We start from the raw sequence: 11,786 nt of genomic DNA on the forward strand, positions 1-11,786 counted from the left end.
CCCGTGACCTCAGAGGCTCATTCCACCATCTGCCACCCCCAGGGTGCTGCTCCATGAGGCCTTGGTGCTGCCCCTCCCTGGCACACTGGCCCAGGGCTCTCTCTGTAGCCTTAGTCCAGCCTTTGCTCATTTCGGGAGCTGCGTCTTATTCTCGATGTGGTTTAGGAGTAGGCAGGCAGGCACAGGTGAGAGAGGGTAGCTAGGACTCTGGTAGGGAGGAGTCTGCTGGCCACTCCCTGGATTAATTTGCATTCACGTGGCCCACAGCACCAACTAACAAGGGCTTCAAAACTGCCTCTAAAGGAGGCACTACCTGCCCTGGGGGTCTGTGTAGCCTCCTGGCCTCCCTCCAGTGCAGCTCTGTTCTCCAGCATGATCACACAGGAATGCAAAGATGCTGCTCCCCCAACCCCATACCAGCTGCAGGACCTCCCAGGCTCCCAAGCAAGCATGAGGGCAGATCAGAGCCCAAGCTGCTGGGGGCCCCAAGGCTGCTACTGCTGTGACAGAGCTGGGCTTCTGGATGCCCAGGCTGTACCCCTGGGGACCTGGATGGGGCATAGTCCTGGCCATCATTCAAAAGGAGGAGGTTCGTGCCTGCCCTGTGGCCCTCTTGGCCAGCAGCCTTGCTCCCCTTGGTGCAGACCTGAACCAGAGGCATCATCGTTCCTTAGGGCCTGCTGGATGTGTAGGGGCTGGGCGGGCGCACGTCTCCCGCAGAGCTGCCCTGCCCGTTTGTGAATGGCGGGAGGGCTTACAGGAGGGGCTGGGGGCTGGGGGCCCAGAGGACAAGCCAAGAGTTCTCTGTGCTGACACCTACCCTGTCACCCGCAGGCATGCGTATCTTGGTCACGCTGCTGCTGGACACCCTGCCCATGCTGGGGAACGTGCTCCTGCTGTGCTTCTTCGTCTTTTTCATCTTCGGCATCGTGGGCGTGCAGCTCTGGGCTGGCCTGCTGCGCAACCGCTGCTTCCTGGACAGTAACTTTGCCAGGTGCCAGGCCCCACCCACCAGCGGGTCATGCCGCATCCCCACCCCCCCCAAAGGCTCTTCTGGGCAGCCTGCACACAGAAGTGCCTCCCCTCCAGTGCCCACCCCCCAGGAGGCTCTTCCCTATTAGCCCCACCCCCAAGGGCACTCCTTAGAATACCTCTAGCTTGGACCTGAGTTTTTGTCTCTCATCTTTATTTTTATGTTTCTATCCTTTTACGTTTCTCTGTCTCTATCTTTCTGTTTCTTTGTATCTCTCACTGTGTCTCCCTCACCCTCCCCATTCCCTTTCTTTTTCTTTGTCTCTGTTCCCATTCCCCACACGGGGTCACCTGCCCCCAGGAACAGCAACCTCACCTTCCTGCGGCCATACTACCAGACGGAGGAGGGCGACGAGAACCCCTTCATCTGCTCCTCGCGCCGTGACAACGGCATGCAGAAGTGCTCACACATCCCCAGCCGCCGCGAGCTGCGCGTGGAGTGCACGCTGGGCTGGGAGGCCTATGGGCAACCGCAGGCTGAGGGCATGGGCGGTGCCGGCCACAACGCGTGCATCAACTGGAATCAGTACTACAACGTCTGCCGCTCCGGTGACTTCAACCCTCACAACGGCGCCATCAACTTCGACAACATTGGCTACGCCTGGATTGCCATTTTCCAGGTGGGCTGCAGCTTTGGACTGCATGGCCCGTGGCCTCAGTTTCTCCATCACATTGGGTGCCGAGTGTGCAGGGCCAGGGGTGGGGTGCCCAAGCAGGACTTAACTTGCTCCGCCAGCCCTGCCAACCCCACAGCCTAACCCCAAGGGGACGTAGGTGGGGAAGTTCCCTGCTACCCACCCAGGGCCACTCTCCTAGGGCTATCTGTGTGTCCACCTGTCTGCCCCCCACCCCAGGTGATCACGCTGGAGGGCTGGGTGGACATCATGTACTACGTCATGGACGCCCACTCCTTCTACAACTTCATCTACTTCATTCTGCTCATCATTGTGAGTATAAGACAAGGCAAGATGTTCGCAGCCACGGGTGTTAGTGGGTGGAGGTGTGTCTGTGATGTAACAGCTAATCTCAGATCTCTAAGCTCCATCTCTAAGCTCTGTAGTGGATATCATCCTGGCCCCTAGGGCCTGTTCTGAGCCTACTCGTACCATCCTGGTCTTTGCTGTCCCTCATGGGTCCTTGAATTGGCTAACCTGCAGGGCAGGGGCAGCAGAGATCCAGGGCTGCCCTCAGGCTGCCAGGCAGGCTAGTGCGGGGGGCTGTGGTGGAGCAAGGGGCTTCTATGCAGCCCCGGGTGAGAGGAAGTAGGTAGGGGCGGGCGGACAAGTCAGTGTGGATGGGAGGGGAGAGCTCACTTCCAGGAAGCCTCAGACAGCCCTCCCGTGGCCAGGTCTTAATCCGGAGGCTGCAGGAGAATTAGGACCCTCTTTGAGTCATGGGCCCTCCACATTGTACGTGGCCCCAGGTGTGGCCCTCACTCGATCCAGGCAGTCTGCACGGACCCAGCAGTGAACAGAACAGACAGACATCCCTCCTCGTCTCAGTTTTCACGAGCAGAGGAGAGTGTTGCATGGTGACCCTGCCACAGAGGAAAGCCCAACTGGGGTAGGGTGGCCGAAGTTGAGAGAGTCTCATCAGGGACAGACCTGAGGAAGAGGGAGCAAGCCTCACAGACGACGAGAAGGAGGGTCTCCTCATGTGTCCTGCATCTGCCCACGAATAGGCGAGAAGCACCTACCACACTCTGCCTGTCGCAGATGCTGGGGCTCCGCATCGAATCAGCAGGGACCCCGCCCACCCTTGGGCGCCCATGCCAGCCACACTTGGGACCGTATCCTTGGTCCCTGGAATGGGCAGCACGTAGTAGGCCTCGGTGTTTATGTCATCGGGGACTCGATCGCTGTCAAGTAGAAACCACGGCCGCGGCCCCGGTCTCCGGGGTGGGCGGGTCTCCATGTCCCTCTTCCCCGGTTCCCTGGGGCACACAGCTCGGTGAGCAAGGCTATGCACGGGCTGCCGGGAGGCTCACCACTGTGTGCCCACCACAGGTGGGCTCCTTCTTCATGATCAACCTGTGTCTGGTGGTGATCGCCACACAGTTTTCAGAGACAAAGCAGCGAGAGAACCAGCTGATGCGGGAGCAGCGCGCCCGCTACCTGTCTGATGACAGCACACTGGCCAGCTTCTCAGAGCCGGGCAGTTGCTACGAGGAGCTGCTCAAGTATGTGGGCCACATCTGCCGCAAAGTCAAGAGACGCAGCCTGCGCTTCTATGCCCGCTGGCAGAGCCGCTGGCGCAAGAAGGTGGACCCCACCAGCACCCTGCACGGTCAGGGCACCAGCCACCGGCCACGGCGGGTGGGCAGGCGCACAGCCTCCATCCACCACCTGGTCTACCACCACCACCACCATCACCACCACCACTACCACTTCAGCCATGGCAGCCCACGCCGGCCCAGCCCCCAGCCAGGCACTGGAGGTGGCAAGCTGGTGCGGGCCGGAGTGCTGCCCTCACCACCATCCCCCGGCAATGGGCCACCTGACGCTGAGTCAGTGCACAGCGTGTATCATGCAGACTGCCACGTGGAGGGCCCGCAGGAGAGGGCCCGGGCAGTGCAAGCTGTGGCCACTGCTGCCAGCTTGAAGCTAGCCACGGGGCTGGGTGCCATGAACTACCCCACCATCCTGCCCTCGGCAGTAGGTGGTGGCAAAGGTGGCACCAGTCCTGGGCTCAAGGGAAAGCGGGCCAGCAAGCCACCAGGAGCCGGAAGGCAGAGCCCCCTCAGCCTAAGCAGCCATGACCCCTATGAGAAGATCCAGCATTTGGTTGGGGAACACGGTAAGTACCCCAGTCTCACCCTGCTGAGAGTGAAATGGGACCCAGGGATGTCCCCACCCACGTGCCTTCCGGGGAAGTCATGGGTACCCTCATGAGCCCAGCTTTTTCCTTTTGCGCCCTGGAAGTGGGGGGCTTGGGCGCCTCGGGCTGTGACATGGCAGAGAGTGGGGAGAGGGTTCCCCACCCCGTCCACCCTGTAGCAGCCCCAAATAACTGTTGCTCAGTGAAGCAAGAGTGTTTATCACGTGGCTGTGAGAATTCTGGAGCTGGCAGGTGTGGCCCCCACCTGACTCTGAGAGGGACTATCTCCTGTATTCACTGCCTGGCCACTTCTGAGGAATGGTCGGCCCCTCTTCGGGGTGGGGAGGAATCAAGGTCACAGTGCCCCTAAAGGTTGGGGAGGAGTGCCAGGTGCCCCTCACCATTCTTCCACCTGGGGCCTCTGCTTTACCCACCTCAGATGGGTGGTTGAGGGGGAGAGACACGGGGTCCCATGCAAACTGAGGCCCCCCCCAAGAGGTGTGTCAGGTGTGTGGACTGGTGCAGCTGGAGTGGGTAGGGATGTGTGCCAGGGCCACTGTGCCTGCCCTCGTGCACCGTGCCTGGGCTGTGAGAGCCAGCGTGGCATGCATAGTGCATATACTTTCAGCCTTGCACTGCCTATTAGGTGGGCCCGGCCTTACAGGCTTTTGAGGGGTTGCGAGTCCAAGCCAAAGCTCTGAGGACAGAGTGCAGCCAGTGCCAGAAACTGAGCACGAGGAGTCAGTGCCCAGCACTCCTCAGTCATCCCTGTGTTTGATCCACGTCACGTATCAGGTTACGTGCAACATGGAAGTTAATTTCATCTGCTTAACATGGCTGCTAGAAAGTGGCTCCTATTACATCTCTGGACAGTGTGGCCGCTCCGTGTCTCTGCCCATGAGTATGAACAGGGCACACCTATGCAGGGCACGTATGAGTGTGCTCAGGTATATATGTGAGTGTGCCCAGAGTTGTGTGTTGCCTCAGTATGAGCGTGTCCAGGTGTGTACACGTGCACTGTTCACAACAGCCTCTCAGTGAGTGTGGGTCCCAGGTGCCCCAGTTGTGGCCAGTGAGTGGCCTGACCCTGCCTGTGCCCTTCTCCCCTCAGGACTGGGCCAGGCTCCCAGCCGCTTGTCCGGCCTGAGCGTGCCCTGCCCGCTGCCCAGCCCCCAGGCGGGCACGCTGACCTGTGAGCTGAAGAACTGCCCATACTGCGCCAGCGCTCTGGGAGACCCCGAGTTTGAGTTCAGCGACTCAGAGGGCGGAGACTCAGACAGCAACGCGGTCTATGAGTTCACGCAAGATGTGCGGCACGGGGACCACCGTGACCCCATGCAGCCTCCCGCAGCAGCAGACACGCCAGGCCAGGGCAGCGCACGGAGGCGGGCACAGCGGCAGGTGGGCTCTGGCGAGCAGGGCGGGCTGACCCGAGTGTGGGCCGCCATCGGCAGTAAGCTGCGCAGGATCGTGGACAGCAAGTACTTCAACCGTGGCATCATGGTGGCCATCCTCACCAACACACTGAGCATGGGCGTCGAGTACCACGAGCAGGTGGGGGGCTCAAGAACACCCGCAGTCAGCGTGGGTTGGGACTGTCATGACCCGAGGGAGCACGTAGCCTTCTGTGGACCCACGGGGGGTTGTGGGGTAGGGCACGGGGTGGTGATGGAGCCAGATATTATCTATTGGGGGAATTCTTATCAGGTGCTCAGCAAATGCTCCTCTCTCCTCTTTGGGCCGGCTCTCTGCTGAGTGGTGAACACAGACACCGTGGCTCCTGCTCAGAGGTTCTCGCCATCTGGGCCGGGGGTTGAGACCACAGACCCAGAGGCAGCAGGGAGTCAAGGGCATTTATCAGATCACCCGGTGGGTCTTCTCAGGAGAGGACCCTCCTCTCTCAGCTCTCTCAGAGGGCAGACCCCCCTTTACCTTAGCCAGACCCTCTGGCCAAACCCTCTGGGGTGCCCCTTGGTGGCCGGAAATGGCGGCGATATAGAAAGGCCCCGAGAGGAGGAATTGTGGGGTGGTGCCCGGCCCACAAGTCACTTGAATGCTGTAGACCCAGCACACAGGGCCACACCAGGGAGGGGCAGCAGTGCGGTCCAGCAGGGAGATGGCATTCTCGGGATGAAGGCCAATTCACTTGTAACAACCAAATTGACTTCCTTGTCTCCTACCCTGTGAGTTTTCAAGTCACTTAAGCCTTTTTCTGTCATCTTGGAGCAATTCAGGGAAGATCCAAGCAGTACTAGCTGTAAGCAGACCCTGGGCAGGGAGGTTCTTTTTGTGAAGGTGAGATCCGGGGCAGGAACAGCAGGGGCCTCAAGGGACTCCTGGTAAGGAACAGCCTCTGCCACATGCACACATGGACATATGCACGTGCACACATGTAGACATACATGATCATACATGTGTATGTGTCCACAGGTATAGGTGTGCAAGGTTTATCTGTGTAGATGTGGACATGTGTATAGGTGTGCACGTGGATGGTCACGCATATACCCACACACGTGTGCAGCATGTGTGCAGGCGCACGCACAGAAGCAGGTCACACTGGCACATGCACACATGCATGGACACATGCAGGCATTTACATGAGCACAGGTGTTGCATGTGCACACACATGCAGGCACACACACACACAGGCAGGTTAGAATGGCCCCAGTAAGGATGGGCCTCTGGGACCTTTTGCCAACAAGGAGGGTTGTGTAAGGTTTCCAGTGACCAGGGCAGCTTTCAGAGGCACCACACATGCCGTCTGCCCCGAGCACCACCACACTCACTCTGAACTCGGGCGCTAATACTTTGGTCCCTGTTCCTGTGGCCTGTGCTTGGGGGCCCAAGGAGCCTCCACAGCTCTGGTGCTCAGATGTTGGTGGTAAGGTCAAGAAGGGTCTGGGGGAGCCAGGGACAGTGAGGATGGGAGAGCCAGATAGGCTAGGGTCCAGCTGGAGGGAACATCCCTTGGGACGCAGCATCCTCCTCCAGATGGCAGACGATTAGGTTCCTGAAATGCCCACCATAGCCTCTGGGCCTGTGGCCCACGATGCAGCCTTTCCTGCTCCCCATCTGTGGGATAGTGACCCCTTTCCCCTGATGGTCCTTCTGTTACCCGCAGCCAGATGAGCTGACCAACGCCCTGGAGATCAGCAATATTGTGTTCACCAGCATGTTCGCCCTAGAGATGCTGCTGAAGTTACTGGCCTGTGGCCCGCTGGGCTACATCCGGAACCCCTACAACATCTTTGATGGCATCATCGTGGTTATCAGGTAGGTCCCCGTTTCCCACCCCGTAGGTCCCCATCTCCTACCCAGGCCACAGGGTCCCTGGAGGCTCCAGTATCAGGTGAGCACCCGCACAGAGAACAAAGTTTCAGTCAGAGGGAGAGGTGCTATTGGTGGCATTTTCTGGCGAGCTACAGAGATGGGATGTTGGGTAGAGTCTCCTCTCTGGGACTGAGTCCTCTCAGGGCACTGTTGGGTACACACAGGTTAGCTGCAGGTCAGGAATGTTTCTAGAATCTAGTGGAGCCGTTCCTTGCAGGAATAGAGTAGGTGGTCAGTGGCTCTTCAGCCTCTCGGCTGGACTCCACTTAGGGCTTGGCCCATGCGCGGAAGGCCAGCTTGCCCCTGGGGTGTCTGCTACAGCAAAATCTGCACAGGAGTGGGAGAATCTGGGGGAAGTTCCTCTCGCAGAAGGAAGTGGGGCCCCACCCTTGCAAGGAGGATGCTAAGCAAGAACGGATGAGTCAGGAATGGCTGTGAAAGGCACAGGACAGGAAGGTCTTCTCCTGAGAAGCTTCTGTCCAGGCCAGAGCCAGGGACGGCAACTGGTTAGGTGGTTTCAGCAATGTTACCGCAGTCCCTCAGCTCCTCTGGGCACTGTGATGCAGCCAGACCTGCTCCCCGTCATGGGATTGAGTGCAGGCCACGGCTCCCAGGCTGGCATTCCTGCTTCCAGAAAGAGGAAGTCGAGAGTCAGGGCTGGTGCGTAGATCTGCAGTCAGAGAACAGCCCCTCCTGACCCTCGGCCTGGCCCATAGTGTCTGGGAGATCGTGGGGCAGGCGGACGGCGGGCTGTCGGTGCTGCGGACCTTCCGGCTGCTGCGGGTGCTGAAGCTGGTACGCTTCATGCCGGCGCTGAGGCGGCAGCTGGTGGTGCTCATGAAGACCATGGACAACGTGGCCACCTTCTGCATGCTGCTCATGCTCTTCATCTTCATCTTCAGGTGGGCCTCCCAGAGAAGGACCCCTCCCCACTGTGCTGTGCTGGCCCTGTACTTCTGGCCTTGGGGCCCTGGGGTAGGGGTGTGAGCAGGCTCCTCCATCCAGTCAGAACTGATGGGGTGACTTCTGTGTGCAGGCATGAGACATACAGGGCCCCAGACTCTGGCTCTGCTCTCGTGGGCTCACAGCTGAGTAAAGGAATGGAATGGACCCCCCAAAAATAGATCAGATACTGTGCCCAAAGAAGAGCAGAGAACGAGGGGATGGGAGAAGGGATGGGGGCAGCTGGGCTGGAGTTCGTCATTTGCTGAGCACCTGCCATGCCAGCCTGGCTGGAGCTCAGGCCTCGGAGAAGGGCTGGGGTGGAGAGCAGCACAGATGGGCTGAGTAACATGGGCGCTCTACGTCCTGGGTGCTGCCTAGAGCAGAGTAGCCTCTGGTTGTCCCTCCTTTCCCTGGCCTTAGTCTTCCCATCGTGGACACTGGCACTGGGAGGCTCCTGTAAACCAGAAAGCTGGAAGCCAGCAGGAGTAGGCATAGTAGAGGAGTAGCTATTGGGTGTGAAGGTGACCAGGCAGAGCGGCTCCCCTGCCTCCCTCCCCTGCACCTCCTCCCCTCCCCACTTAACCTCACCCCTGCCTCCCGCCCTCAGCATCCTGGGTATGCACCTCTTTGGCTGCAAGTTCAGTCTGAAGACAGACACCGGTGACACGGTTCCTGACAGGAAGAACTTTGACTCCCTCTTGTGGGCCATTGTCACCGTGTTCCAGGTAAAGCCCGGGCAGGGGCCATCCCCTGATGTAAACACAGGTGGCCCCTGAGAGCCACAGCCCTGCTCAAAGGCAGCCCCCAGAGCTGCCTTGGCCTGTGTAAGGCTAGAGCAGGTGAGGAGCTGTGAACAGCAGTAGGGACGGTGATCCTGTTGTCCCCCAGGGAGGTGGGCATGTGTTCTTACTGGTGCAGAGATCCTTCTGGTGCTGACGAGTTGCCAGCATGTCCACAATGGGTTAACCCCCAGGGCCTTTCTTGCCCCAGCATGTCGGCCCCACCCTTGGGTCTGGGTCCCACTCTGCCTCACTGCCCCTCTTCTCCAGATCCTTACCCAAGAGGACTGGAACGTCGTCCTCTACAATGGCATGGCCTCCACCTCCTCCTGGGCCGCCCTCTACTTCGTGGCCCTCATGACCTTTGGCAACTATGTGCTCTTCAACTTGCTGGTGGCCATCCTGGTGGAGGGCTTCCAGGCAGAGGTGAGGGGGACTTCCAGGGGATGGGAGCCCGGCACGTTGGGCAGGACTACTGCACAGACTGACATGTTGTGGCTTCGTCCTTCATCCACCTCGTTCACCATGCCTTATGTCATGCTTGCTTCTATGCCAGCCCAGCCTTCCTGTGGGGAGCTCCGTAGGGGGGTGCTTGGCACAGATGGCTCCCATCCAAGGAGACCCTCAAGTGTGCCTTCTGCTTTGTGGGGCACAGGGTGATGCCAACAGGTCTGATACAGATGAAGATAAGACATCCACCCACTTGGAAGAGGTTTTCGATAAGTTCAGAGACCTCCAGGCCACGGGTATGTGTGGTAACGATGGGGCCAGGGATGGAGGGGGACGCTGCCCGCCCTGACCTGGCACAGCTGGGATTCCCATGGGCAAGTCCTAGGAGGGCGGATTTCCTTTCCTGAGAGCCTTGAGGTATGAGCGGCCTCCTCCCCCTCCAGAGATGAAGATGTACTCCCTGGCCGTGACCCCCAATGGGCACCTGGAAGGCCGAGGCAGCCTGCCCCCTCCCGTCATCATGCGCACCGCAGCCACGCCCATGCCCACCCCCAAGAGCTCCCCGAACCTGGACACGGCCCATAGCCTCCTGGACTTACAGCACAGTAGCAGCAGCTCCGTGGACCCCCAGCTGGGGGACCAGAAGTCTCTGGTAGGGACCGTCCCCTGCCCTGGCCTCAGGGTACCTTCAGGCTCTTCCCCAAAGACAAGTGAGGGTCCCGCACACTCCCTGTCATTGCCCCATGAGTCCATGGCCCAGAGTGCTCTGATTTTTGCAAACAGAGCAGGAATTGCCATGCTTATGGGAGGAGCACACAGACTAGACCTGGAAACCCATCTCTAATCCTTTTCCTCTGGTAGAATGTCAGGCAGGAAGTTCATCTTTCAAATTGCAATAAAAAAAAAAAATAAAAGTTGGCAGAGCACAGAGCATAAATCAGAAGGAAAAACAGAAAAGAGCTGGCAAAAAATGTTTTAATAGCACTTGAGACAGATATTGGAGGCTGGGCCCCCCTCCCCCAGGGACACAGACAATAACAGCTTCTCAGGAGGGCTAAGGAGGGGTGGACAGAGCGGGACAAGCTGACAGCAGAGGGGGAATGGGACATGAACATGGATCAAATCAAGGCAAAGTTCATTGAGACAAGATGAACTGGTGTCAGTAATGGAAGAGCCGCCAAAGCGAGCCTGGGGTGGGCCAGGTAACAGCAACAAGATGCGTTGTAGCCACGAGGGAGGTGGACGGGCTGATTAGCAGGATTAAAGCTCAGCTCATGCTAGACCCAGAAGATAACATGAATACCAGCACAGCAGGATAAGTCCCTGCCTCAAAGTCAGTTTAGCTCGTGAGACAGTGGTGAACGTCTCTTGACAAGTCTCCAGAGTCCACTAATTAGGAACTGATTTAAGGCCCCACCCCAGAGAGCAGGGTCAGCAGCTGGGGCGGTATCTGAGGCTGGTAGGTAGCTGGTCCCAGGCCCAGTGTTATTTATCTGTGCTGCCCTCCAATCTTGCAGCAGCCACAGTGGCCAGGCCCAGCCCTCACACTTGGCTGGCTATGTCTCCAGCTCGTCGTTGACCCACTCTGTTGCGGGTGTGTCCCCCTGGAAGTGCAGCGTTGCCAGCCTCTCCCCTGCAGGATGGTCTACACACACAAATCCCACTCACACTAGGCATTAATAGTAATGGTGGTGATCCATGAACCAGTCCCACCCATGGGTGTTAACAGCCATGCCACTGGGCGGGAAAGGCCCTTGAGGTTGGAGCCTAGGAAGTTTGGGGACTGGACCCGCCCACTCCATCCTCCCCTCCCACAGTCCAGCCTCCGCAGCTCACCCTGTGCCCACTGGGGCCCCAACAGCACCTGGAGCAGTAGGCGCTCAAGCTGGAACAGCCTGGGCCGCGCACCCAGCCTCAAGCGCCGGAGCCAGTGTGGGGAGCGCGAGTCGCTGCTGTCCGGCGAGGGCAGGGGCAGCACAGACGAAGAGGCCGAGGACAGCAGACCTGGGGCTGGGGCCTCGCCGGGCACCCATGCCACCCCACTGCGGCGTGCTGAGTCCCTGGGTCACCGCGGCACCCTGGATGTGCGGCCCCTGCCGCCGGACACCTTGCTGCCTACCAAGCTCCATGACTGCAATGGGCAGGTGCTGTCCCTGCCCAGCGAGTTCTTCCTGCGCATAGATAGTCACAAGGAGGACCCGGCCGAGTTCGACGACGACATGGAGGATGTGAGTGAGCGGCAAGGCCCAGGCTCCCTCTTGTCATGTGCCGGTTCCCAGAGAGGAGCCGGAACATCATTCTTGGCGGGGAGAGAGCAGGACAAGCTGAGCAGGACTTGACTTAGCTGGAAGACCGCAGTTGATCTCTGGGAGCTCTGGAGTGGGGGTTGGCCCCAAGGTCAGCTCCACCTCCAGCTGAGGGCCATTCTGAGCC

The 11,786-nt window shown here is 59.3% G+C and overlaps 1 protein-coding gene across 1 annotated transcript in view; it reads left to right on the plus strand.

Annotated features, from left to right (window-relative positions):
• Positions 1 to 11,786, plus strand: part of CACNA1H (calcium voltage-gated channel subunit alpha1 H) — a 73,114-nt gene that overhangs the window by 43,125 nt on the left and 18,203 nt on the right. The window contains exons 6-17 of the mRNA XM_011376985.1: positions 835 to 994; positions 1,334 to 1,652; positions 1,887 to 1,979; positions 3,039 to 3,828; positions 4,961 to 5,403; positions 6,971 to 7,122; positions 7,896 to 8,081; positions 8,732 to 8,849; positions 9,174 to 9,329; positions 9,559 to 9,649; positions 9,797 to 10,005; positions 11,171 to 11,581. Coding sequence (XP_011375287.1) covers positions 835 to 994; positions 1,334 to 1,652; positions 1,887 to 1,979; positions 3,039 to 3,828; positions 4,961 to 5,403; positions 6,971 to 7,122; positions 7,896 to 8,081; positions 8,732 to 8,849; positions 9,174 to 9,329; positions 9,559 to 9,649; positions 9,797 to 10,005; positions 11,171 to 11,581 — 3,128 coding nt within the window. The remainder of the gene's footprint in view (positions 1 to 834; positions 995 to 1,333; positions 1,653 to 1,886; positions 1,980 to 3,038; positions 3,829 to 4,960; positions 5,404 to 6,970; positions 7,123 to 7,895; positions 8,082 to 8,731; positions 8,850 to 9,173; positions 9,330 to 9,558; positions 9,650 to 9,796; positions 10,006 to 11,170; positions 11,582 to 11,786) is intronic.

The sequence above is a fragment of the Pteropus vampyrus genome, unplaced genomic scaffold (genome assembly GCF_000151845.1).
Source record: "Pteropus vampyrus isolate Shadow unplaced genomic scaffold, Pvam_2.0 Scaffold303, whole genome shotgun sequence".
Classification (NCBI taxonomy): domain Eukaryota; kingdom Metazoa; phylum Chordata; class Mammalia; order Chiroptera; family Pteropodidae; genus Pteropus; species Pteropus vampyrus.